We start from the raw sequence: 27175 nt of genomic DNA on the forward strand, positions 1-27175 counted from the left end.
CTAGTCACACTTCTCTGGTGTCTCTCAGCCCCACTCACCTCACAGAATGTTTGTTGTGGGGGAGGAAGGGAAAGGAGAATGTTAGCCGCTTTGAGACTCCTTCAGGTAGTGATAAAGCGGGATATCAAATCCAAACTCTTCTTCTTTCTTTCTTTCAGACACCCCAATTATTGAGCATTCGTTCCAATTTGTGTGCACAAAGTCTGCAGGGAGGTGAGACGATGTTGGCTATTTATTGAGCATTCATTCTAATTTGTTTGCAGTGACGTTGTACAATATTGTGTCAAGAAACCACTATCCCACTTTCCAGTGTGTTTTCCCGTCGCTTTCCTTACGGCACAGAAAGTATGGTTAGCAAGAGCAGCAGGTCGGCTTTTGCTGCACAACCTGAATTTGGCAGTGACTGAATCCCACCTGAAACAAAGCGAGCCGGGAAGTCCCCTTAATGTGTGTGGCTTGGTGCTGCGCTGCACCTGCCTGAATGACCTGCCTGATGCCGCTCTCCCCCCTGCCCCTTGCAAACACCTCACACCTGTTCTTTTAGAAAAGGAAGTTTATTAGTCATGCTGCTCACCAGGATGCAGTCTTAGAAAAGGAACAATGCAGCAGCTTGGCACAACCCTCCCCCTGCCCCTTGCTCTCTCCCCAGAGTGGTGTGTGGTCTCTGCCCTATGTGTGATGGCCTTAAGAAAAGTCCAAGCATATCTGGTACTCTGGGCACTCCTGTCTTCTCCCGGACGCAAGATCCACAGCAACGTAACAAGAACAGAAAGGCTCACTGGAAACTCTAGTGTGGTGGAGTTTGCACACCCCATGGTTGAGTAAGAACATCCCTATACACACACACACACACCTCTACCTCCTTACCGGGCTATGGATGGCTCAGCCAAGCTACTGGCTGAGTTGCTAGAGCAGGCAGCATTGGTATAGGTTGTGGTGGAAATGCTGGGCATGGAATGGTGGAGGTACAGTGTCATTGGTGGGTTGTTTTAGGCTCTGGACTTAATGGCCTTTTTCGACCTTTTAGCTTATATGGCAATGCATTACTACTTCATTGCTGCAGGTGGCAATGTGCATTGCTTGTTTCAAAATACGATGAAGCTGCCTTTGCTAGATTTGGGGGCCCACCTGCTCAGTCTGCTGAGATGTCTGCCCCAAAATCTTGCCCTGTTGGCACCACTGCCAAGGGAACCCTGGCAGAGTTCGCTGCTGGGACCGAGCATGCTGCCGACTTTCCCTCCTTGATCCCACAGGGGAGCGTGGGAGAATCGTAGCAGGAGTTGGGGAAGAGGGGCCTGCTCAACCACTTCATGAATTGGTGGACCAGAGATGTGTGTGCGCAGGCAGCTGCATGTGTTGAACACCATGGAAAGAAGCCTCTTTTTGGTGGTGCTTGGGGAAAAAGTGAAGCTTCAGGCTCACCCACAAATTTAAAAAAAAAAAAAGCAAGCCCAAAGAGGTAGCTATAAGGAAGTGTGGGGAGTTTGCTGAGAAGCACCTTACCCACACAAAGAAGACGTCTTGGGTCACTGAACGCCCCCTCCCCACAGCCCTCCCCAAGCAGCAAGTTCAGTCAATATAACGACAGCAAACCCATATGGGTACCCCACTGGAGAGCACCCAAATAGCAGTGCCCGAGTTAAAAATGGGCTGCTGCAAGTCAGCCTAGCAGGAAGGTACAGATGTTGACCTGGAATCCAGGCACTGCAGAAAGCCATCTTCAGTGCGCAGGATCCAGCTCAGGGACAAGGGTTAAGGTGGCTGGCTGACCGGACAAGAGTTTCCTCTTGGCTCTTGCTATTAACACTTTACTTGCAGCCAAAGACTCACAATCCACCTTTTCTCTGTGCTCTCTGCCCTCTTTCACAGCCACACCTACTGGTCTGCCACTCCCCACCATGCCCTAACCCAGGAAATGAGCACTGACCACTGGAGCCATGTTGCAAGCGTGGCTCCTAGCCAGGACCAGCGAACAGCCCAAATAGCTTGGAGGGGACGCTGCCTCGACACCTTTCCTCTCCTCTCCTCCTTCCAGCATGCACAGCAGCAGCTGCTGTTCTTTCATGTGTGCAAATATAAGGCCCTTAGAGTGTGACTGCATAAAAAATAATCTCTTGGAAAATGGTTTGCGGGGTGCACAGACCTCCCTCTTGCACCATCGCATGACGTTACATTTGCATCCCTCCTCAGTCACTTTTCCTCCCCCAGTTCAGTAAAGTACTGTGCCAAACCCTTCCTTCTTTCGGTTCTGCGCCACGCTGCTCTTCCTTCTGTCCGTCCAATCTTGTCTTCTGGTCCCTGGAAGCATTCTTGAGCCCCAAGGAGAATAGTTAAGAGGCAGCATGCTTCTTGGGCATGCAAATGGATTGCTTTGCTGATAGCACCTTGGGGTGGGCGGGTGAGGGGTGTTGCCACAGCAGGCTGGCAGGCAAAGCAAGCTCTCGGTCGTAGGAATGGTGTTTGATGGATTGCTATGAAGTCCTGTGCTCTAGATGCTGAAACAGAAATATACAAAAATGCACCTTGGTGTCGCATTTGGGGGGCGGGGCTGCAAGATCTATATATATATATTGTGTGTGTGTGTGTGCACACCCATGTGAGGCCAAAAAGGGGAAACGTGAAAGATTACATGGTCAGCTCTTGATGGTCTTCCAATGCCACTCTAGCCTCACTCGCTGTCACTCTTGTCTGCCAGCATCGTGTCCGCCTCTTCTTTAATATGCAAGAGGGTGCTCATCTCAGGGCTCTCACCCCTCATCAGATCTGTGTTCTCTGCCTCATCCCCACCAACCTCCACCATCTCAGTGGCCTTCACTTCCACCTCCCCCTCTCGGATCTTCTTGACATGGAACGTGAAAGGTGGTACTTTGTAGACAGCTGTCTTGGAGCGTGCATAGACCACGTGGTCGGGGGTGAAGGACTTCTTCAGCTTCTCCCGAGAGGTCTTCATCTTCTCCCTGCGCTCATTGGTGACAATCTTGGTGCCCAACTTGTTCATCCTCTTCTCCAGGTTGTGTCGGGTCTTCTCCAGGTTCTGCCTGGTCTTCTCCAGGTTCTCTCTGGTCTTCACCTTGGTCTTTTCCAGGTTCTCTCTGGTCTTCACCTTGGTCTTCTCCATCTTCTCTTTGGAGAAGGCCTTCTTGAAGTCATCCACTTTCCTCATGCCGCTCCTCTTAATGCGTTCTGCCCGTGACTCCTCAATAATCTCTTCCACCTCCACCTCTTCATCTGAGGAGAGCTCAATATGTTCCTCTTCAGGGTGCTCCTCATCCACCACAACCTCTTCCCCTTCTTTTTCTGTCTCTTTCAAAGACTTACTAATGCTCAGCTTGGTTGGCAGCTTCACCTCATCCTGCAAGACACAAGAAGGAAATCATGAGATTCTTAATGCTGGCTGCCCCATTCCCTGTGCTGTGGGGAAAAAACAATCCCCACTGAAGGAGTCTTTAATTCTTCCCTACATCACCTAACAAGTATCTCTTCTCTCTTGAGGAAGGGCTGAAGCTCAGAAGGTCCCAGGTTCAATTCCCAGCATCTCCAGCTAAAGCTGGGAACATCTCCTACATGAAACTCTGTAGAGCTATTGCCAATCAGTGCAGACCAGGGGTACGGAAACCTTTTAGCTCCTGTGACCAGATGTTTATCTGGGCCAATTCTGGCAGCTGGCTAGGGCAACTGCTGCTTTCTTGAGCTGCAGAGTGCACACCTTGAATGGGATAAAGAAGACGGTGATGCCCCTCATTCCATGTCCTGCACTGGCAATTGAATCATTTCAACACTGGTGATGGGACAACAGCCTCCACTGAACCTAATGGTGTCAGGCTAGTTTAGGGCAGATGTGGGGAACCTTTGGCCCTCCAGATGTTGTTGAACTTACAACTCCCATCATTCTTGGCTGTTGTTCATGCTTGTTGGGGCTGATGGGACTTTTAGTTCAGCAACATCTGGAAGGCTGAGTCCCCTAAACCTGGTTTAGGAGATTCACTGAGAATAGTGGAGGGACGGCTGCTGCCTGAGGCTGTTTCTCACTGCCTAATTGTAGGGCCTGCCTATGTGGAAGAAGCCCACCTTCTCTAACCCAGCACTGGCCCCACTACTAAAGGACTTTCTCCCTTTAAGACACCACATTTTCAGAGCAGTCCAATGCAGTATTTTGATCACGGCAAAACTATAATTATCTCTCCCACATATATTGTTACTGTTCAGAGCTGTGAAAAATGTGATTGCACAAGTTTTGTGGGCACTTACTGCTTATTATTTGTGGCAGCATTTGGGAAAACATCCATCTCATCATGTGACATTTTGAGAACATTTTTAAAGCTTCCTTTATTTCCAATGTACAGTTTTGGGGGGCACAAGCTATACCAAGCCAATTTATATTGCGTTGTGTGCCCTGCTAGACATAAACCCTCACCAGTTTATGTTGCTGTTTTCTCAGGCATGCTGCAAAAGCAGACACTTTCGTAATCCTGATTGGACTATAATTCGTGGTTGATGTGCTGCATGAGGACTGATAGTTCACAGTGTGAGCAGACAGTCTGTAATTGGATTATGAGCTACTAAGGTGCAGTAAAGTTAGGGGGAAATTGTTAAAATAAGGAACTATAATCAACTTTTGAGAGTGGCTAAGAGCAGCAAAACTACACACACACCCCATAAGCCTCTTCCACCTCCTCCGCATTATTGTTAAATCTGTCTATCACCATCTATGTCCTTGGCACTTTAAGAAAACAGGCGTGACAGGTCCCTGCATCATGGAAGTTACAATCCATAATAAGCACAGGAAAACAACAGAGAAAGGAGGTGAAACAGAGGCAGGCCTATGCAGGAGAAGAGTATGTGACCATTTAGAAGCATATGTACTTTGCTTTAAGTTACAGTAAGTTATTGTTATTGTCAGAAAATTTGTTCATAGTGGAGAATGACAGCATGACTAATATATTAAGTTTGTGGCACTTGCCTGAAAAAATGCCGAAAGTCAAGGCTGCCCTCTGGTGCATATAGTCTGTTATGGCACTTGCCACTAATAATCCCTTTATGCGGTAAACTCAGGGGGAAAGGTTCTAGCTTGGTCTCCTGGACATCTTCTAGATGGGAAGATTTTTTTGCATGAAGCAACTCACAATTATGTTATCCTCTGCTGCCTCCACCCCCCACAAGGCAGTTTGAAGTGGTGCCTCTTAGATATTGGGATGCCACCTCAGATCAGAGTTAGACCAAGCCTTCTGCTGTTAATTCAATTTCTTGTTCCTCTCTGAACAGAGCCCGGCCCAGCCATGGTGTGCCTGCATGCAGAAGGAAAGCATGCAGGCAGGCATGTGGGTGAGGAGGGGGCAGATTGGAACCGATATTGGTTTTCACCCAAGCAGCACATAGCGTGCATCCCCCGCTTGGCATTCTTGGGACACGCTGGAAATAGCCACCGCCGTACACAGCGTTGGGACTGGGGCTGAAAGATAGGCAGATTTATGACTCCTGGAATGGTACTATTTGAAAAGTAGAGGAGCCGGGCGGGGGGGGGGGAGGGGGAGGCAGGGAATTGCTGGGAAAAGTCACGAGCCAAGCCCAAGGGAAAACGAGGAACAAGGCACAGGAGGAAAGGCGACAGAACGTTGACAATTCCAGCTTCCCACGCAGAAAACTTTTCTGCCTGATGAAGAACCTTGTGATTTTGGGAAACTTGAACATTTTTAAGACCCTCCTCAAGTCTGTCCAGCAAAAGCCCAAACTGTCTTTTGTCCCTGCCTTTTGCAGAGGGAATTCCTGAACGAAGAAGCAAACTCTGTCCTGCTTGGAATTCCTAGTTAGGCGCTGGTAATTTGTCTGTTTCATTCTTTAAGCCGTCAGGCATTCACACTATCTGACTGCTATAATGCCGAAAATAATGAATTAGGATATTACAAATTTTAAGAACTGGTGTAGTATGGTCTTCTCTGGCAACCTAATTCAAGCAGTTGAAGGGTGTTATGACTCCTACATACTGACCCCAAACTTCTCCTTTGCTGTAAGCTACTATCAGAGCAGCAACTGAGTTTTCAGTTGCCATGCTATTTGGAACACAGTGGGTACAATATAGCAGTGGTGGGTGAGACCATTTTATTTCTTTATTAAATTTGTATACCACCCTTCATCAAAAGATCACAAGGCGGTTCACAATTGAAGTTAAGCATGCATCCACTATAGCCTTTGTGGTTTAGGCCACTTTATGACCCCCGTTTATTTTTAAATCAATCTTTTAATCAGTGCAAAAATGCTTTCCCAGCTACACTGTTTTAAATGAAAGAGAAGTATAGTGCTATTACACCGTAATGCTGCTATGATTGCTTTATAAATGATTTTTTAAGAACTCATTTCTGGTCACCACCCTTTCAAGCAACGTGACTAACAGCAGCGTTTCAACAGACTGGTTTGGGCTTCTTTGTTTTGCAGCAGTAGCTAGAATGCAGGCTTGACATGTGAGAAAAAAACCCAGCTGAAAATCCTCTCATATCTGTGAAGACTACTGGCTTGCATGGGGCAAGTCATTGTCTCACAACCTCACACGTTGGTTACAATAAAAAAATAAGATAGCCCTAGGTAGCCACCTTGAGCTCCTCAGAGGAAGGAAAGGGTCCAAACATGACAAAGAAAAGCTTACGATTTGTGGGGTTGCATCAATACAGCAAAACGTCCAGAGAGCTGCACTGGTGTGGCAAGCAATGCAACTGAGGTGCTGCATGGAGGATATATCATACAAGGCCCTACAGGAGTTAAGCTGAGACAGAGCTACATTGCCCAAAGGGACCGGCACACTGACTGTCCCACAGTCTATGGGTGAATATGCTCAAATATGAGTCCTAACTCAAGGCAGGGCAAGCAAAGTGCAACAGCTCCAGATGGATTGAGCTGCGGCCCTTGCTGCAAGGCCCCCCAATCTCCCACACCTTTTCCTGGGTAATACAGTTCAAAATTTTTACAAACTATCAAAGCAACAGCAAAACCTTCTCAGAAAGTTCTCTCACATTTCTCCATGCCTGGGTCCTCCCCAATGATATCTGCTGTAGACACCAGGAGTTCACCCCAGTCCCAATCATCTTTGGTGGTTCACAATGGGTTATTTCTAGCTTGTGGGGCGTGGGGCACCCCAATAGCCCCTTTCCCACAGCTATGGGATATAGGGAAGGGATCAGTCCTCTTGTTGGTGCCTTCTAAGGACACCCAATGGGCACTCAAATGGCCAGGTTCCCCAATATCCTCTACCAAGAGTACTAAGGTGGTCGGGAGAGCCTCTTGTCAGGTCCCCCCTTCCCTGGCCGAGAAAGAAATTGCACTGGATACTAGAAATGGCTGTCCCTCAGGCCTCTGCTCCTCTCTTTCCTTCTCTGTCAAGCCAGACGTCTTCCTCTCCTGATTACTACCTCTTGGCTATTTAAACTTCTGAGCTCCAAGAGCCCCTCATTAGGTCTTGGTGGTGCCAGCTGCTCCCTACTCTGCTCTTCTTTTCAGCTGGCCTGACTGTCTCCTGGAAAGGAGGACTGGGGCCTCCTTAAAGGGGCCGTCATGGTAGAAGCCATTCTACACAAGGCAATCCCCTGAGGATCTTTGCTGGAAGAAAGGAGGCACGGTGGGGCATTAGCATCACTGGTCAAATATCCTAGACCTAGAGTAACTTTCAACAAGTAGCTTTCAACAGTGTGTATGTGGCTACAGTGACACTCATTTTACAGGCATCCAGAGGATTGGGCTGCTTGCTTTGCAAATGAGAACAGAATCTGGTTCTAACGTGGACTTTGGCTATTTAAGTAGCATAGTGATAACAGAATGTGTTGAACTAGGAGTGCAGACGTTTTTTCTCTTATGCATGGGTTCAGCTGGTGGCTGTAAGTAAGCCATGAACTTTCAGCCCCAACACAGCGATAAAAACACTTGTCTACCTCATAGGGCTGTTGTTATTGCGATAACATCTCAAATAATCTATCTGGCATGTAATCAAATGACTACAGCAGTCCTTCTTACCCAGGTCAACATGCTCTGACAAACTGTTTTTGGATATGGTGGTACTTTTAGTGTTGTCCTCGTCAGGTATCAGGAGATATCACTATTTTAAGGTTTGCAGGTGACCTGTGTTTGCCAGACAAGCAGTGCAATGCCTGAGAAAAACCAGGTCCAGTGCTGAACTGTACAAAATGGCTGTGCTGGCTGCGGCTGATGGACGTTGTATTCCAAAACCACCGGAGAGTACCAGGTTAGCAAAGGCTGGTAAAGAAAAACCCCATCATACAACAACAACGGAAACTTTAGAAATAGTTATTTAGTGGGATTTTGAATCTTGGATTCTCAGTTTCTGGCACTGAGAGTACCCATTCTACAATCAAACAGAGCAGAAGTGGTTTTTCTAACCCAAACCCTCTGCTGTTTACTCACACAAGCTGCCCTGGTTTTCCAGTCTTTTACTGGCTACGCAGCGCCAACATCTGCTTTAGTAATAAAGTCTTCAAATCTGGGACAAACTTCACATGTGGCCTCTGGGGGGAAAGGGTGGTTCTTCGGAATCAGGATATCCCACCACCCCCCAGCCCCCAAATCCAGCAAGGGCAGTCATTTTCTCCACAACAACACCTGCGAGGGCAATTCCTCATCTCCCAGAGACTCTGGCCACCGCTGGACCAGCAACACCAGGAATCACTTCCTTCCCCCGGAAGTCACACAATGACAGCCTGAACAAAAGCTGCCCCCCTCTCCAGAGTGGCATAGCTACACCTGGAAGCCGGCCATATCCGGACAGCTCTGATCCTTATCGGCTCCTTCTTGGCTTCACAACATTTGTGCAAGGAAGGGCGAGTTCCAAACACCCCCTCTGTTGCACGTAGGTCCCGTCTTGACTGCCCCCCGGCTTATGGCACACACGATGAACTACTACACCACAAATCATGGAACATGGTCTGCCATGCAGAGCAGAATCCTGATTCTGAGCTTTTGTTCTTTTAAATAGCTGCAGGTTTCAAGTCCTCAAGGTTTCAAACCTGCAGATTTCAAGACCATCCATCTGTCAAGCTCTACTGTTTAAACTTAAATGGAAGTGAGCTATGACCAACAGCAGCTACAATACTCAGCATTCAACAAAGTATGCAAGAATATACTTATCCCACTGCCATTGTGCATACAAACAAAAACTGAAGAGGGCACATAGTCAGTAGAGAATGAGACTCTTAATCTCAGGGTCATGTGTTCAAGCCCCACGTTGGACAAAATACTGTATTTGCACTGCAGGGGGTTGGACTAGATGACCCTCGTAGTCCCTTCCAACTCTACAATTCTATGATTCTAACACAACAACGCAATGGAAGTATTCTCAAAACTGGCATGAACAAGTGGGGCTTACTGTACTACCACATTTAAATTTGTGGTAGAAGGGGGAGGAAAAGGGGTGGATGACCGGAAGCAGCACAGTCTTGGGTTAGAGAGAGATTTTTTTAAAAAAAACCCCACCTCTGAGGGTATGTTTGAAATAGTCTGGCCCCCCCTGCTACACCCACTCCCCAATATACTCTGGGAACAGTTGGTACAGTCCACACTGGATTCTGAGTGGAGGCATTTGTGACTGAAACTGCTAAGTTAGGGCACACTTGACATGAGCACCCTAGACTGTGTTTTATCTTGTATTTTTATGCTGTGAACCACCCCGAGATCTAAGGATGCAAATTTAATGATGATGATAATGATGATGATGATACAAATGACAAGCAGATGTGTTGAAGAGAGGCTCTAGCTAGTTTCGGTCAAGCAATTCCTGGCATAGTCCATTTAAGTTCTGCAGTGGTTTCAAAACAACTCCTTGTTCTTTGGCAGTAAAATTGACCAAACAAAGGATGGGCTTACCAGACAAAGGGTCTAGCATGGCATGGCCTGCAAAGTGTCAGTCTGGAATTCTCCCAGTCAGTCCACCAACAACTTGTGAGTAAGACACACAGCCTGCCACTCAGAAACAATACAGTGGTACCTCTGGTTACGTACTTAATTCGTTCCAGAGGTCTGTTCTTAACCTGAAACTGTTCTTAACCTGAAGCACCACTTTAGCTAATGGGGCCTCCTGCTACCGCCACAGAGCAATTTCTGTTCTCATCCTGAAGCAAAGTTCTTAACCCGAAGTACTATTTCTGGGTTAGCGGAGTCTGTAACCTGAAGTGTATGTAACCTGAAGCGTATGTAACCCGAGGTAACACTGTAAATGTTTTGCTATCAGGGTACCCTTTCCACATGAAGAACCACTGCATGTATGCCATGAAACCCTCAGCAGAAGGAAATTGGGGCCTGTTCCAGGGCTTGTACTTAGTTCACATGGGGCCTGGATTGGGCCTCATAGCCGTTACCTTGTGTGACCTGAGGCTGTGCCCTGGAATGCATCCAACATTCCCCCTATGGCTGTGCATTGAGATGAAGCTTGGGAGTAGATGGGTCGGCTGCGTTTTAGGGAAGCTTACCTGCCAATAGTGATGTCCCCAGTGAGGAAACTTATTCGCTCCTGAGGGAGAGGAACCCAGGATTCCCTGGCAAGAGCATACTTTGAAAATTAGCAAGCAAGGATGCTAGTCCACCATTAATTCCTCGGCTGCTGTTTGTGTGCGTACACAACCAAAGGCACAAAAGGAGACTGGAATCTACTGGGAGGAACAAGGAAGAGCAAATTGGCTCCTTTGTCCTGGAAGCAATATAGACTCAGAAGGGAGTGCTGTTGCAGACTCTCACTACCCCACCTCTGCTTTCTGCCGCACACAGAAAGGAAAGAGGGGAGTCTGGCTTGTGCACTCCAAAGTCCTTGATTTCCAGGTCCTGGGAAGGCTGGGTACACCTTTATGGGAGCTGCAAGGAGGCAAAGTAGAAGGGCTCAGCTGTGTATCGCTCCCTCCCAACTTGCGAGCTCCACAGGACAGCTTTCCTTCCTGCTTCCCCCTCCATGTGTTCCCCATCCAAGTCCACGTTCCTGAGCAGTGACTCACTGATCCAGCAGTCTTTATGGGCACACTCAAACCGCCTGGTTGCTACAACACATATAAACACTCCCCTTCATGTATAAAAGGCCAGCAAGACACAAAGACGAGTGATGTTCCCAGCCTGGTGGGGCCTGGCGTTACAAAACTGGGGGTGGCGGAGGCGTAGGAAACAGCTAAAGGCCTGAGAGTGCGGTTGCATGAGAGAAGCAAAAACAACGGCACCGTCAGCCCAATTTAGGCTTCAAGAGAAGGGAAGGGGCATGGTTTCAAACTCCAAATAAATAAGGGCTTATCCAGACAGCCAGTGAACTTACATCACTACCATATTTTAATCTTTGGGTCAAGAAAATGTTGTTTTCAAAGCCCTTGGGTCCTCAATGACGTCGAGCCAAATGTGCATATTCTCCTACAATATCGTGGTCTTGTTGGGGGGGGGGGAATGTCACAGCTCTGCAAACCTGGACCTTCAATGATACCACCAACAAACTCCCCTGCCACCCATTTTTTGTACTTTAAAAAGAAGTTTCCTTTTTGAAAAATAAAAGAGTCAATGCCATGAATGAATAGGTAAATGCATGAACTTTAAATATAAAATAAAAAGCAAAGAGTTGCCTGAACTGTATACAGTGGTACCTCCGGTTGCAGACGGGATCTGTTCCAGAGGTCCGTTCGGATCCTGAGGTTTCCACAACCTGAGGACCGCTTCTGCACATGCATGTGCGGGTGAAACCCAGTAAAATACTTGTGAGATTTTCACGCGCACATCCTGAAGTTTACATAACCAGAGGGTTATGTAAACGGAGGTTCGACTATATTCACGTCTGTCGTTTTAGTTGCAAAGCCAGACTTGTACCACAGCTGTGGGATGCTGTTTTTGTCTGTCTCCATCCTTTGTGTGATGGTGTCCTAAGTCTCCATTCAAGGACAACAGTGTGATACTAAATCTACCTGTAATAATTTTTGTGTGGAGCTGAGAGAGGGGAAATGGTTGTATTGCCATTTATTTTGTGTGTGTGTGTGTGTGTGTGTGTGAGAGAGAGAGAGAGAGAGAGAGAGAGAGAGAGAGAGAATTAAAGAACCAGGGTTGTTGTCACTCTGGCACTGAAGAGGGGGAGTGTTCAGCTTCCAAATAATAATGGATGGGAAAGAAAAGGGTCAAAGAATGGCATGGCACAGATTTGGTGGAGAAGTAACATTGCTTGTGTTCACCCTACCTTCCTTCCTTCCTTTAAAAAAAAAAAGTAGCTCCTATGCTGGACTGGTGCATTGCTGTGCTGCTTGACCTGTAAAATGAGCTGTCAACTGATCGAAAGGGTTTTATTTATTGGATGGTATTCAGCTAGGTTTTGCTCTGAAATTAATGAGTATGACTAATTTCAATGGGTCTACTCAGAGTGAAACTTAGTTGAATACCACCCATTGCTTGACTTTGACCCAATTAATTAAAATTTAATAAGCAAAAGCTACTATCCATTTTTCCTTTGAAAAACCAACCTTTCCCTACTTTCATCCCTATTTCATTAGTAAACCAAAACTGCACAAAATGTAAATTGGTATGCCAAACATATCCTGTGTGGGAACAGCAGCTGGGGGAGAGGGTATTCTGAGTGCAAAAACAGCTGGAGGGTTAAATGTTATGCACCTTTCCTCATCCTATATTATTTAGATCAAATTTGTAACTTTCTATAGATGCTTTTAATTTTAAAAAGAAACTCAGGGCACTGTTACTTCTACTGTGCAAATTCAACTTTGGCCTTTACTTCCTAGGAAGCATGTTTAGGATTCCACCTCGGCTGCATTACTTTTCCTTATGTAGTTTTAATCAAGTTACATAGAGCTCACTTGGGCTTACTCTAAGCAAGCATGCACAGTATTGTAGTTCAATTCTCTCAATGTTTACTCAGAAATGCTGCTGGGTAATGCCTACTAATTTAGTAGGCATATGACTGCATCCCTAATTGCATTATGAATGAATGAAAATACAAACGTTTTTTTAAAAAATGGCACAAGGTTTGCAGATGGGACTGTGGGAGAGTGACATTGCTTGCTGCCACAAATATCAAACTTATGCCTGTGACATTTGATCCAACCAGGTTCTACACTACAATCGCAGCAACAACAGATGTGCTGTTCTCTGGAGGGTGCAGGAACGAAAACCACTTTATTTATAGTTTGCCATCCATTCTTTCATCCAAACGGAAAGTTGATTTTCCCAGAAAGAAAATATAGCACATGCAGTGTAGGGGAAAGGTATCACCCCTAGAAACAGAAACACATCCTGGAGAGATAATGTTATTGTAATGTTTTATTCTTTTATCTATGTGCTACCCTGGAAGCTTGGGCAGCCCATAAATTCTCTACAAGAACAAGAACAGTGATAAATAGTAGGCATTTTTATCCAACCCAAGGGTGAATACTACACAAAAAAACATTTTCTGGGACCAAAGCAAGCTCCTCATTGGCCAATCTCTTCTCCAGATTAAAATCTTGATGAAGATTAGACAGACACAGATCTCATCACCTGTACAATCTAGCTATCCATCTGCCTAACTCTACTCTTGCCCATCCCAGACCAGCAGAGTATGGGAGACTTCTTAAATGTGCATTTGGAAGCAACAGAAATCTGCTCGGGAGCCTGGCTCCTCTCCAGCCTCCAAAGGAGCCGAGTGTGAATTCTGTACTTCTTAGTCACAGCAAAGCACTTCATTGTTCCACATCCTCCCCCCTCTCTCCCTGGCCTTGCCCGCTAGGTGCGGCTTCAGGAGGGAGAGATTAAGGCAGGAATTTGAAACATATACGCCAGGAGGGGGCCTCCTATGTCCAGCCAGGAAAATAATGAGGCTCTTCACTCTCCAGAAGCATCTGAAATCTGCGTTCCTCTCTCAGTGAGGGTGTGGTTGGACAGCTAAAATTCCAAACTGGAACAAGCCTACAACTGGGATCAGGCAGATGATAAATTTATTTCCTAGCAGCAAATGTAGCCGTAGGTCAGGAAACGCTCCAGTTTACCAAGATGACCTGCCCAGAAACAGCAAATATGAGGTTGCTCATTCTTTTTGCCAAATGGAATGTGGGATGTCCATCCAGCACACAGTTGCCAGCTTTGCTGCACCTGACATGGGCTCTATATGCCTTTAACAGCTGCACGGCAGGCTTGAGATTCAACAGGATCCTCCTTTTCCCATTGCTAGACCTCAAGGCTGAAAAGAGCCCTATCTGGGTGAATTTCTGCTTGATATGCATCTGTCAAAAGTCACAGTGGCGTCACGCCCCTGAAGAACAGCCCACTCATTTACCTGTATGGGGTCAGCCTCAGTCTGGGCCCTGCTTTCAGGGAATGCAAATGCTAACACAAGGATTCCTAGTCGTTGCGTGTGAATACAGCAGGCCACACCTACATTTAATACAGCCTTGTATTTAAACACTTGCTGGCTGTTGCGATAAGTGACAAGGAGCTGCATGCAGACAAAGGCATGGAATTCGATGAAGCACAGTGAGTGGGCTGGCTGAGGCAGAATGGCACACCCTTTCCCATCTCTGGGCTCAGCACAGAAACCAAGCAGGCTGGCAAATGGGAGATGCCCTCCTTTTCCGTACACCCCATAAAAATGCAGTGGATAGCTGCAGGAGGGGCAGAGCTCTTTTCTGCTTCCTCTGTGTGTCCCCAGCAGGCTAGTAAGGGGTCTTTAAAATAAATAGAAACAGACTAGTAACTTTTTGTGGGTTTGTTTACAAAGCTCATTTAATAATAGGAGTTTGTTAAAATGCTGCAGGAGATATAGGGCCCCCCAAACTTTTCTTCGGTCAAGAAGCTGGGCCTATTTTGAGCTTTGAACAGAACGCTCTTTTTAAAAAAGACAAACAAAAGCAAAACCTTATAGTAGCTGACTTCTGCACAGCAAAGATAAAAGGTACAATGCAGAATATTCTCCTGCATAAGCCCGGGAGCTTCACAAGAGCTTGCTCAGGAGAACTTCCTGCTGGATTACTATTATGGTTCCAGTCACTGTTATTGTGCAAGGCAACCTAAGCTATAGGAGACAGGCCTCTGCTCTTAGGAGCCAACAGTTTAAATTTTGACAGCTGGACGGCTCAGCTTTGCAGTCCAAAATTTCTGGTGGGCACCAAGGTAGGGAAGGCTGATGCACACACACATACACACATAGCAGGTTCCAGATAAAGTTTGTTAGCTTAGTTCTCACTGAAATCAATGGCCTTACATTAAGACATGCCCAGTCTGTCCCAATGATTTCAATAGGAACTAGCAGTCCAATTTCCCAACCCACAGTATTTCAAATATGGTATTCTTAGGGATCCAGAATAGATCTGGGGTGGGATTACCCATCCGTGGATTAGAAAAAAGAAAAAAAACCTTGTAGAGATGTCTCTCAAAATCCCATGAAATATTTATTTTGTGGAGCTGAGTTAAAGAGGAGCATTACTTTCATTCAAACCTTTTGCTCAAGTACAAAAGCTGCCAAATATACATTGTTATTTCATACTCAGGACCCAAAACAATCCCTGAAGAATGCACTTTAGATTTTCAGAAGACCCGTGATTTGTCCAGTTTTAATTTTGCTACCACTTGAATTTGATGCTGTCCAAAAACTTAGAGGAGCTGATTTCCATTTACGTGACCCCTTGGCACACACACTGCTTTGGGCAGGACTCTGCCAAGATGTGCCACGTTGCCAGGGTAAGCTAGTTTGCACGACAGTGAGGCAGATTCGAAAACGTCACTTGCCAGCTAACATACAGCAGGTAGATCCTGTTGCCAGGCTCAAAGCACACATGAAGCAAGGCGGCACCAACACTCGGACCCCTTCCCATGCACTGACCTCAGGGAAATGTCTACCCGGAGTGACCAGAGCTTGTGGCCATTCTCAAACTGCTTGTACCTGTTAGTTCATCTTCTGCCAGCTTCCAAAGATTGCAGTAACCAAACCAAGCAGTTAGGCAGATGGTGATGTTCAGGAACATGTTAGGGGGGAAAGGAGAAAAGAAGCTCTAGAGGACCTGAGAGGGTGTTTCTGGAGGACAAGAAGATATAATATACCCTTGTGTTCAGCTCAGTGGGATGGAAAGCACAGCAATTCCTCAAAGGAATGGTGCCAGTCAGGTGGCGTGGAGAGAGAGGAATCTCCACCCTGGGTTTTAGACCACATAGAATTATTTCTCAGGAGCATCTACATTTGTAACCAATTATAGGCTATGCATGCAAGAAAAAGCACATATTCATTTGAGGAAAGAAGGCGTGTCAGGCTTTTGTTGATTGAAACCTAGTTCTTTAGTTGCATTGTTTTGATTGTTATCATTTCTACAGTGAGTATGAGGAATAAAAATAATCATCATAAAAAGAAGGAGCAATGCAATCTTTGACTGTATCCATGAGCAGCCCTTTGGATCTTACTCTGAATTCCTCACACCCGAAATCCGCTCCCACTGAGCTTCAAAATGGCTGCAGACTCCCTCCCACTTTCACGGAAAGATAAGCTAAAGCAACGAGAGAAGCTGTACCTTGTTCAAGACTATCAAACAGTACTCAAAATTAATAATAATAATAATTTCATATTTATACTGCTTTATAGTAAGAAAAATGGGGGGGGGGGGGAGTACCAGAGGGATCATTTGTGAGAGCCCTGTAATTGTTAAGAGAAGGCTATGGGAAGCCATGATTTGGCTAAAGTTGGTGGGGGCCAAGGGTGGGGCTTGTGGCCCTCCTCTCTTTCCCCCTTTCTCCCAATAAGCTGCATTACAAACTGAACAGTGCATAGCACCCAAGAGCTTCGAGTATCCTGCTCTCCTTTTCTCCTTCCCTTCCAGAGGCGGCTAGGCAAACACAGCAAAAAGGCACACAACGGTTAAAGCAGAAGCCTCCTGCCCCACCCTCTGGTCTACCAAGAAGCTAAAATGAACCAGGACCTCTCTGCAAGCAGAAGGAGCAGGGCCCTGGGTCTCAATGAGGCCAGCAGCCGTTACGCAGGGGCCTGGTCAGCTGCTTTCAGAGTCTCAGGAGAAGGGGCTCAGTATGATCCGTGGATGGCTTTGCCTCCATTGGGCCAGAGTGGCTGCCTCCCTTCTCATCCTGTGCTGGTTGGGGCCAGGGCCCATTCTCAGAAGGCAAAGTCTCTTCCGAAGGCTCAGAAGGCTCACTGTCTTCCAAAAAGGGCATGCTCTCCGGTGAAAGGCCAAAGGGCATGCTCTCCGGCGACGGTCCATGGATGCTCTTGGGCTAAGATGAGGAAAAGGAATGATCAGTGGGCACCATCGAGGATCCAAGGGCTTCTTGGTAAGCACAGCCACAGGCGCAGGCCAAGTCAATATCACGGCAGCAGGGATGTTGCGCAAGCAAAGGCGCCAATAGCAGCAGGGCAAAGAATTCCCTCATCCCCCCAAAAAGTAACAGGCCCCTGCTCTCACACACCTTTGTTAATAGGCATTTTCAGCCCACAAAGAAATGAAAGCTTCCTTTCTTGTCTCGCTGTGGACCGTTCTTACTCGCCACAGGTGACTTGCTATTCCAGGTCTGAACAACTTGTGATTCACCCAAGGTAACCACAAACCCACCACCAATGAGTTATGGCCTGTCGGGTGCTTAAGAACCCCACCCTGATTTTTGCAGGCTGCAAAAACAGGAGGCTTCCCTTCCTGTGATTTGATATTTTTCAGAATTTCCTATGTTCCGTTATTAAGTGCCTTCCTTCCTCATTACTGAAGTAAATGCTAGTCTTTTTCACATTTCACCTGACCACATTTGTGCCTGCTTTTATCTGTCAGATACTGAAGGTTGTTTGGAGGGGCAGGGAGGGTCTTGGGGATAAAAAGGAAAGAGGTTGTGCTGCAACCCTAAAAACTTGCAACCGAAAAATAACTTTTATTTCCTTCTGAAAATTAATGCACTTTCTGCTTCAAATGTCTATGCCATCTTTCAATGCAAACAGGTCAATTGACTGATTCCGGAGTTCCTTTCTCCTTCTCCCTGAAGCTATCCGTAACTCACAACCAGACAGCCTGCAGAAGGTGGAGTGAGACACACGCCCCAACCTAAGCCATATCTGCCTCAAGGTGCAGACTAAACATCCTTTGGCATTCTGTTCTAAATGTTTAATCTGCTTTTCCTTCCCCCGACATGATACAAAATCAACAAAAGCCTCTTGCTCTGGTCTTTGTTCTGTTTTGCAGGCATTGTCAGGTTTGGAATTTATTCCAGGAGCCTGAAAAGGGACCACAGGTAGGCTTGGTTCCCTTTTGTAACAAATGCACCTAGAATAAAACTTTTCAGGGCAGTCTGTTTTTATGCAAAAGTACTTTTTGGACTGCCCATTTCCTCCGGTAACAAATCTCTTCCCCAAATGGCTTTTCTTCACTTGTTCTTTTCTCTACTTTTGGTGCATTTTGCTTTCTCATTTCTCCATCTCACATAAATCATGGCGCTAAACCCCTGAGTACAGCCTCAGTGTGATGAATTTTCACTGTCCCAAACTGTATTATAGCCAGAGAGCACAGCGAAGAGCGTGTGCATGCTCTCTCTTGCTCCTCTTTCTCTTGTTATAACCTGTCAGTTGATGTCAAACAATAGGTGCCTGCTTAATGGATAGTGCAGCTGCTCTTTGGCTAAAGTCATGTCACACCCAATTCTAAAATTGTGGTGGGGCTGAAAATCAGTTTTGCATGGCAGTGGTTGCAAAAGGCATGGCAAAGTAAAATAACTTTTTGATTTGGTGAAAGAGCTGTTTTCAGGGACACAGGGAATTGCCTTAGCAACTCTCCAGGGATGGAGACAGGAATCTTTCCCAGCTCTGCTTGCATATGCTGGGGACTGAACACGCCAAACACACTATTACTGTGCTGTGCTCTTTCCTCCAGGGTTTAGGGGTGCTAGACTTCTATTGCTTTGGAATTAGCACCGATGGCCTGTGCCTATGCAAAGCCTACTCAGCTTGTACATTTGTTGAAAGAGAAAAAGTGTACGAAGCTACCGTATGGTCCCAGTGCTCTGGACTCCAAAGGAAACTGGTTCAGTAAAACACGGCTATGGAACCTGTGGCCCTCAAGATGTTGCTAGACTCCAGGTCCCATCAGCCTCAGGCGCCATGGACAGTTGTCAGGGATTATGGGAGATGTTGTCAAACAACATTTGGAGGGCCACAGTGCCCCCATCCTTCATGTAAAGGCTTTCTTGCCCTGTTCTCAAGGAAGGGCTGCTGAATTTGCAACTCGATAAACAATGCTGATTGAGAGGATATAAATAAAATGGCTCCATAAATATTTCATTGAGATTGATAGCAAGCCCTTTTGATGTCTAAAGTTTGGCAAAAGATACAACTTTGTTCATGGCTGGAATGAGATGTAATTACTTCCAATTGAAAAGTGTGCTGCATTTATTTCTGTGAGCCCACAAGTACTATTATTGTTATAGCAGTTGTTACAACTTAGGTACCACTATGGCACCATGCCCCACTTTTATCCTCTTCCCAACTTTATCTTATCTTGAATACCAATGGGAAATGTTGCTTCCTTCCATCAAGCTGCCTTGTTCTGAGCCAATTTATTGCTGCACCGCACAATCTGTTTCGACAATGCAAACAGCATTCCAACAAGGCCATGTTTCCAGCCTCAGTTGCTTTAAAATAAACAGCAAGAGCAGCAACATGTTAATAATAAATCCTTCAGATTCTGCATTCTACGTGGGCAGAGAAACAACACTATGCATCTAGATACAGAGCGTTTTCTTCCTTTAGAAATTTGAAAAAGTAACCTTTTTTACTAGCAGCCAAGGATTATCATGAGATACTGCTTTTTAAATGGTGCCGATGGGAACCATGAAGCTGAATTCTCTGGGTGTCACTGGGGAACTGCAGCTTCGAGGCCATGAGTGAGTCCGAAAATAGATAGAACAATCCCAGGGCTGGCTCCCAGGAGAGGGCGCAGGCATCGCCTTATAGGGCCTTCTGCGGCTCTAACTGGGATGGATTTTTACGACCGAAGGACAAAAACTCATTCGTCAAAAGCACATTGCAGCATCCAGGAGTTGCCGTTGCTCTTCTGACAAAGAGAGGCTGCTGTGCTACAGTAAACTCCAAAGTGAGGAGGGGAGAACAGGTGGGGTGAGGTAGCCTTTGACACTGCAAACCACATGCCCGAGTGTGTGAGCATGGGTGCACATGTATATCACAGAGTCCATATGCAGGTTGGGCCAAATCATGGATTCTCTCTGCAGTTTTGCTCCTGTTGCATATAGGACAAATGAAGAACCATCTTCTTCTCTTGTGGAACTGGTGTGGAATTAAATATATTAGAACAGATGAAGGGCTTGCATACAGGAGTAAAGAATGACTGTCATCAAGGTTGTGTGTATGAATTCAATACACGGCGTAGATAAGAGAACCCTGAAAATCTCCAAGAATTTTGTCTACCTTGTGGTTCTGCTGGAAAGTTTGAAGAGGTGTCGGCAGCCCGACAGTAGTTCACAGCCAAAGGGAGACTTGGGGTGCAGCTTCTGGTGATCAAGGATGGGTTTTTGGCAGCCCATATCGTTCTCTCTTCCTCTTGATTCATGGCAATCACCTTGCAGAAAAAGTCATTCCCTCACCCACCTACACTTTTGTGTTTACACCAAAAAAAAAGCTTCTTCAGCATTCTTTCCAAAATCATAGGAATGTTTGTAAGTACAACTGTCAGATTACATGTGGCCGGAACAAATAGGAAATGTAGACAGAGATCTAGAAAGACAAACTCTTTCTCCCATTTGCCTTAAGCTCCCACCACTGCCTTTAAAAGTGAGAAGGGGTCAGCCCCTCTGTTTTACTGTAAACCAAGGATGCTACCACCCCCATCACACGCAGAGGGAGGAAAAGCAAGGAATAACGGAAAGATGTGGAAAAATAATTCCATCTCATTGGCATCTAAACAGCACTACCAAAGACAGGAGTCAAAGACTGAATGATCTGGAATTCCAAATGATCCAGGCAGGAAAACAAGCAGCATTTCCAAGGAGTCAGCACAAGAGGTACTCATAATACCACCTACTCATTCCGGATTGAATAAATCCAGAACAAATGCCACACCCTGATTCTATTTTCACAAAGGAGCAATTCACACATTGCATTTTGGAGTATTATCTACAATGTTTTAAGTGTGCACCTTTCAAATTGTAAAGATTCTGCAAAGACGTAATGTGCCAAAAACATGAATGCCAAACCTGCGTTCAGTGGTAAACCAGGGTTTACTATTGTGTAATTGCAGAGATGGGGGAAACACTTTCGGCATGAGGGCCACATTCCCTTCTGAACAAGGGCCAGATGGCAATGGTGGGTGGGATCAGAGGCAAAAGTGCTAGAAGAACAAATTTACATTTCACCTTCGTATGCTAGGCTGGTTTCTACACACCATCACACAATCTTCTCTATCCTCCATCCAGGCCAGCAAGAGGCATTATCAGAGTTGAAGGGCATGTTACAGCCAGGCAAAAATATTTGGGGTGCAAAACAGAGCCAGTGAGGGCTGTGGCCTAAGGAGAAGTCGAAGAATCAGCCAGCATTTGACTCTCAGGCTTGAGTGTGTAATGCATTAAAATGCCCAAATGCAGACAGCAGTTATTTCAAAGTTTTTGAAGAAGGGCTCCTCAGGACTGTCTACTGTGCTCTAGGTATTGCCTAACATGCTTCAGACTCTTATTTTTTTAACAGAGTCATTGTCAGCTGCAGTGTGAGTTGTGTAGGCAAGGTCAGGTGGCCTGGGCCTTAGAGACAACCAAAGTGATGGTGACAGAACACAGTAGAAGTAGAGGGCAGACCTTGGCACTCCTACCTGCCAGTCCTCACTCCCTGTACTCAAGTAGCCTTAGCAAACACCAGGCCATACTCGAGGCCACATGAGCTTGGTGCATGTTGATTTGCTAATTCTGATGAGGGCATGAAGCAACAACGAAAGTGCGTCCTGCAGTGTTCACAGTCACACCCGTGCAAGCAGCTGCTTTAATAAGTTCTGAGGAAATCATCCGCCTCTGATGTGGTTGATAGTAATAATTCACCCAGATCATGGCACCAAACTTGCTCAGCCACCCCACTCCCCAGTATTCATATAGTGCCCCACCTCCACCCCACTCAGTCATCCTAGATGGGATTCTCTGAAAGCTTGAATCAAAAGCATAGATTGAAGGCTGCAAACTCTGCTGCCTAGAGAGTTTTCAGAGTGTTAGTCCTATAGCTGCAGGACAGGGAATGTGAGTATTTTAGCAGCGCAACCCAATTCTCGCCCCAGATGGCAAGCTCTGTTCAGCGTGCAAGACAAGAGTAATTCTGAAACAAAACAAACAGTGCCAGAAGCATCCACAGCAACAGTACAGGCTGACCTCAGTGAGAAAAAATCCCCCTTTGAAAGCAAATCTATTTTCTCCCATTGTTTGAAAAGTTGTTGCAACAGGGCAAGGTTCTGGTATATACACCGCCAGCTTTTCCTAGGCCCCCTACAGTCCATTGTGATTAATCACTGTGTTATGGGGCTACGTGTGAGGGAAGCGCTTGCTCTCTATTTGCTTCAAAGGGCAGCATTTAATCATTGTTTCTGCAGCCCTTTATGGCATACAGAAGTCCTTCGTGATTCTAATTTCATTTTCGCACCACCACAACCCTGTGCCATCACTACATTTCCTTCATTATTACTATAGGCCTGCGGGGTTGGCCATCATTATTCCCATTTCAAAGATAAGTTCACAAAGGATGTTTACGTGAGACTATATGCATGTGACTCTTAAGGGCAATGCTGGGATATGAACTCCAGACTCACAATATTTCAGCCAACGGTTCAGCCGCTGGAAAATGCCAACACTCCACAATGGGCAACTATGAGGTGGCTACTCCTACTAAAGCCAACATTGGTGGGGCACTGGCTAGAGTGTGATATCTGGAAATGGAAATCCTGGATTCAGGTGCTTAGCTCAGTCATGAAGCTCTCTGAGTGGCTGCAGCAAGTCACCATCCCTCACGCTGCAATCCTATACAAGCTGTCCTCAGAGTAAGCCCTGTGGAACTCAATGAGACATCAGAATATGCCAGCAGGTTTCCACTCCGAGCCTCTCTTATATCACAAGATTGTTGTGAGGTTAACATGCTGCTCTGAACCCATTGTAGGAAAAGTGAGATGTCCTTGAATATATTGAATGGCCAAAGGAAAAATGGCAAGGTGGGTGGAAAACCCATTATCTGCATGGCCTGAGAAATTTACCTTCTGTATATCTGATCAATATCTGGTATTCACTGAGAAAATAACATTATAATGCCAATGCTAAACCAATTCTATGCAGGCTTAGTCAGAAACAACTGCCACTGAGTTTAAGGTAATTCACTTCAAGTTCCACGTAAGGACACATAGGGCTGCAGCCTTAGTATGTGTGTGTGTGTGTGTGTGTGTGTGTGTGTGTATTATATATACAGCACTTTTGATGGGAGTTCTCTATTGCACACAGGGCTGTCTGAGAAATTCTTAAGAACCATCCTGTACTACAAGTTAATATTATTATTCCCATATGACAGAGGCAGGTCTGAAGGTTTGTTACCTGTGCATTGTCACCTAGTTCCCCCAGGGATGAGCTGCAATTTGAACTAGCTCCTGGCTCATTCCCTTAACCACTATACTGCACCACAGTAACCCAACATCTAACAGAACCACACCCATGTTCCCTATTGAGTTCATTCTAGGGGAACCAGACCCTGAAGGTGCTTTACGGAGTCCAAAATTTACTATCCCTGCACCTTCACAACTTGGAACCCCAGGCGCCACTGTTCAAGAACCTATTCAAGATCAGGTTGCTGACCTGGTTTCCACAAAAACCCAAGAGCATTTTGCCACCACCTCATAACTGTTTAGATTCCAGTGAAAAGGGAGAGGAAATATCTCAACCAAAATAGTATCTGTGTTCATATTTGTAAAATGCCCTGAAAAATAAAACAGCACAGACAGATTTTCCTTTCTATTCCCTCCTCCATTGGCTGCTGCATGTTCCATTTCTCTCTCCTCACTCCTGCACAATTTTCCTACTGGTGGGGCCTGAAATTCCCTCAACACAATCTACAAGGCTTCCGATAAAGTGTATTTATAAATCTGGTTTGGTGGTGTTCATAACCCTTATATACTGGAGTATTCCCGCCTTTGAGGCATGATATAATTGAGAATGCTCAAGCCGTGAATCAGAGGGCTATATCTGTCAGCTACTTGCCAGATTCCTCAACCAGACATAACTAGATCCCCTTTCATGTTGCGATAGTAAGAAACGCAGCTACATTTTTGTAGGTTTTCTGTCCTAAGCCGTGTGTGTGTGTGTGTGTGTGTGTGTTTGTCCTTACAGGACAGGGCAACCTATCTCATAATGTCCCACTTCTCCTCCAACACAGGTATTAAAGGCCAGACCGCCACAGAATAGGAAGCATGGTTCAGAGCTGCCTATTTTGAACTGTTTGATATTAGGAGGTCTGTAAGGCTAGCCAGCAAACGTGTTAGAAAGAGGACTGCAAACAGCAGAACAAAGCAACCTCTCACTGAAGTGGTGAAAAAGCTCCAGGGCCTGAAAGGTCAGGGCCAAAAGAATCTGTAACCCACACTGCATCAGATTTAGTTTTGCAGGGAAAGTAGAAAGCACAAACCCAAGGGACAGAGAGCTCTGACTTAGCACCAAACCCGCAGAGTAAGAGTGTGCTCCCTGCAATGCTACTTCTCTAACAGACAACTGTGAAAATGTGCAGATTGCTTTCCCAAATGATTGCCCCAATAAGCACATTTTACAAACCGAAAAAGGGATTTCCAGGTTTTGTAGCTTTAAGGACACTGGTTGGCTTTCTACTGCCACGAGACAACAGGTTATTCTCTCCCCCCACCCCACCGCTGGCTCCCTCTACGGTTCTTTGGCAAATTCCTGCAAAGTTTGCACTGGTGTAGCATTTAAGGCGAACTCTGGAATCTTCGCAAAAAAAAGGGCAATACATTTGTTCTCTTTAAGATTCCAGAGATGACACAAGTCCTGAATTTCCTATATATGGCGTGCTGTAGCATGGGAATTTTGGGAAGCCCCATATAGAAGGCAAGAGGCGCCCTCATGCTGGACGCTCTTATGCACCAACCGAAAAAGACACAAGCGGGAGAGATCAAAAGGTGCCTTACCTGGTAGATCATGACTTTAAAGTTCCTGCGCTTCAGCAGCTCTGCCTCATTAGATTCCAGCTTCTTGATTTGGCCAGCTTGCTTCTCCAGGTTCTGCCGGACAGTTTTGACGTTGACACTGACCTTGCGGACCTTCTCCAACATTTTGTTGACCGTATTACTGGTGGTGGAGTGGGCCTTCGTGAGCTTGGCGAGCTCCCCTTGGATGCTGGACACCACCCCATCCATCTCCTGCTGCCTTTCCTCCAGCTGACTCTGGGTCAGCTGAATCTGATCAACAGCTCCGATGATCTTGTCCAGAAGGGTAAGAACCATAACACCATTGATCTGGTCAGATTTGATGGGCTCTTCGGTCTCACCTGCTGGCTCCTCCGAAGCCTCAGAGACTGTTGGCTGCTCGACGATCTGGAGGGTGGTGTCTGCCATGGTTGCTCAGGAGTCCTGACTAGCAGAGCCTGGAGTAGTTTGACACTGCAGGGACAAGAGAGAGAGAGAAGGCGAGGCTGAATCTGAGATCTCTCAGATCTGGGAGGCGAGCCAGAAGCCAAGAGCGCAGTGTGTGGATGTGTGCTTCAATTGAAATGGCACAACCCTTGCAAAGCTGTCCGGAGAAACTGTCCTGCAAAATTTTCCAAGCTTCCAGGCCATTGGCTGACTCCACCTCAACTGGAGGAAAGGAGCCTCTTGCCAAATGCCTGGCAGACCCACCCCTTTTTTTCTGAAATGATTAAAATAGTTGGAGAGGAGGCAACGGCTTTAGCATGCGAGCACAGGCAGGGTTCGCTCGCTCGCTCACTCGCAGAGGAATGCAGCGCTCCAAACTTCAACAGCCTCTGATTTTAATAGACAGGACGAAGGCAGGGATTCCTAGCAAGATTTCTGGGGAATCCAGGGCGGTGGCGGCAGGGGACAAAACAAAACAAGCTCTGTGCAAAGCTGCTGATGAGAAACTGACAGCCCTGAACAGAACTGCAAATGTTTAAGTGTGGCTGGGACAAACCCAAAGGGATCCCTGCCTTCAGCCAGACCTGCACAAAGTTGAGCGTTTCCTTTTAAAGTCACAGAGTGACAGTTTAGGGCACGTGTGGCTTGGATCACTCACCAAGCGCAACTGGCTGTGTTAGTGAGCACATTTATACTGCAGAGATGTAATCGCAAGAGCAGGCACATTCAGCTCAGATGCACTTCAGAAACCCAATCTGAATTAAAAGGAGAGTTATTTGGTAAATAATGCGGAGGGAGTAGGCAAGGGAAGATCATGAGCACACTATCTGCTGCAGGTGGCAACCATGCCCATAAGCAGGGGTCAGCAAACTTTTTCAGCAGGGGGCCAGTCCACTCTCCCTCAGAACTTGTGGGGGGGCTGGACTATATTTTTTTGGGGGGGGGGGGAATGAACGAATTCCTATGCCCCACAAATAACCCAGAGATGCATTTTAGATAAAAGCACACATGTAAAAACACGCTGATTCCCGGACCGTCTGCGGGCCAGATTTAGAAGGCGATTGGGCCGGATCTGGCCCCCAGGCCTTAGTTTGCCTACCCATGCCCATAAGCAACAGTTGCCATATTCTGCAGTGTTAAAAATCAAATACAGATTGTGAATCCGATGCAAAGGGCCTATCTGAGAACGATTCTGGCTGTTTTCTGGTGCAGTCAATGAAGGCAGCAAGCCCTGTTTTTATTTTTAAATATAGATTATTATGTATTAATTACACTCATAAACAACCTTTGTTCCATAAAGTTTGAGACAGTTTGCCTTTTGAGAAAATCCTCCGAAGGGGCATAAAATAAAATAATAAAAATATATCAGCAAAGTAATTATTTTTTTAAAAAGGAACAGCAGTAGGCACATGTGATAGGCTTGATGAAAGGGCGACATCTTCCTGGCATCAGCTTCTAATTTTACCTTTCTGTGGTATCACCAAAGGGAAGAAAATACCAATGTCTGTTCCAAATAATCAAGAAAGGGGTAGGCCCTTTCATGGCGAAAAACCTATCTTCTAGCATATACAGCAATAGTCTCCCAGTGTGAAGCAAAATAACAATAC

The 27175-nt window shown here is 46.1% G+C and overlaps 1 protein-coding gene and 1 long non-coding RNA gene across 2 annotated transcripts in view; both read right to left on the reverse strand.

Moving 5' to 3' along the window:
• The window catches only part of LOC310662055, a 359048-nt gene that overhangs the window by 3555 nt on the left and 328318 nt on the right, over nt 1–27175 (reverse strand). The gene's annotated exons all lie outside the window — the stretch shown is intronic.
• Nucleotides 539–26100, reverse strand: CAVIN1 (caveolae associated protein 1). The gene is made up of 2 exons (XM_083408744.1): nt 25125–26100; nt 539–3352 (listed from the first exon to the last, which is right to left on the reverse strand). Exons 1-2 carry the CDS (start codon nt 25548–25550, stop codon nt 2669–2671), a joined length of 1110 nt encoding a protein of 369 aa, XP_083264870.1. The 5' UTR covers nt 25551–26100; the 3' UTR covers nt 539–2668.

This window comes from Podarcis tiliguerta (assembly GCF_965153285.1).
Source record: "Podarcis tiliguerta genome assembly, chromosome: 13".
In the NCBI taxonomy this organism is placed as follows: Eukaryota; Metazoa; Chordata; class Lepidosauria; order Squamata; family Lacertidae; genus Podarcis; species Podarcis tiliguerta.

Excerpts from the sequence above, each read along its gene's own strand:
- CAVIN1 (XM_083408744.1), bottom strand. The coding sequence starts at position 25,550 with ATGGCAGACACCACCCTCCAGATCGTCGAGCAGCCAACAGTCTCTGAG. Across the intron at positions 3,353-25,124 it reads TTAAAGTCATGATCTACCAG|GATGAGGTGAAGCTGCCAAC; the intron begins GTAAGGCACCTT and ends TGTGTCTTGCAG.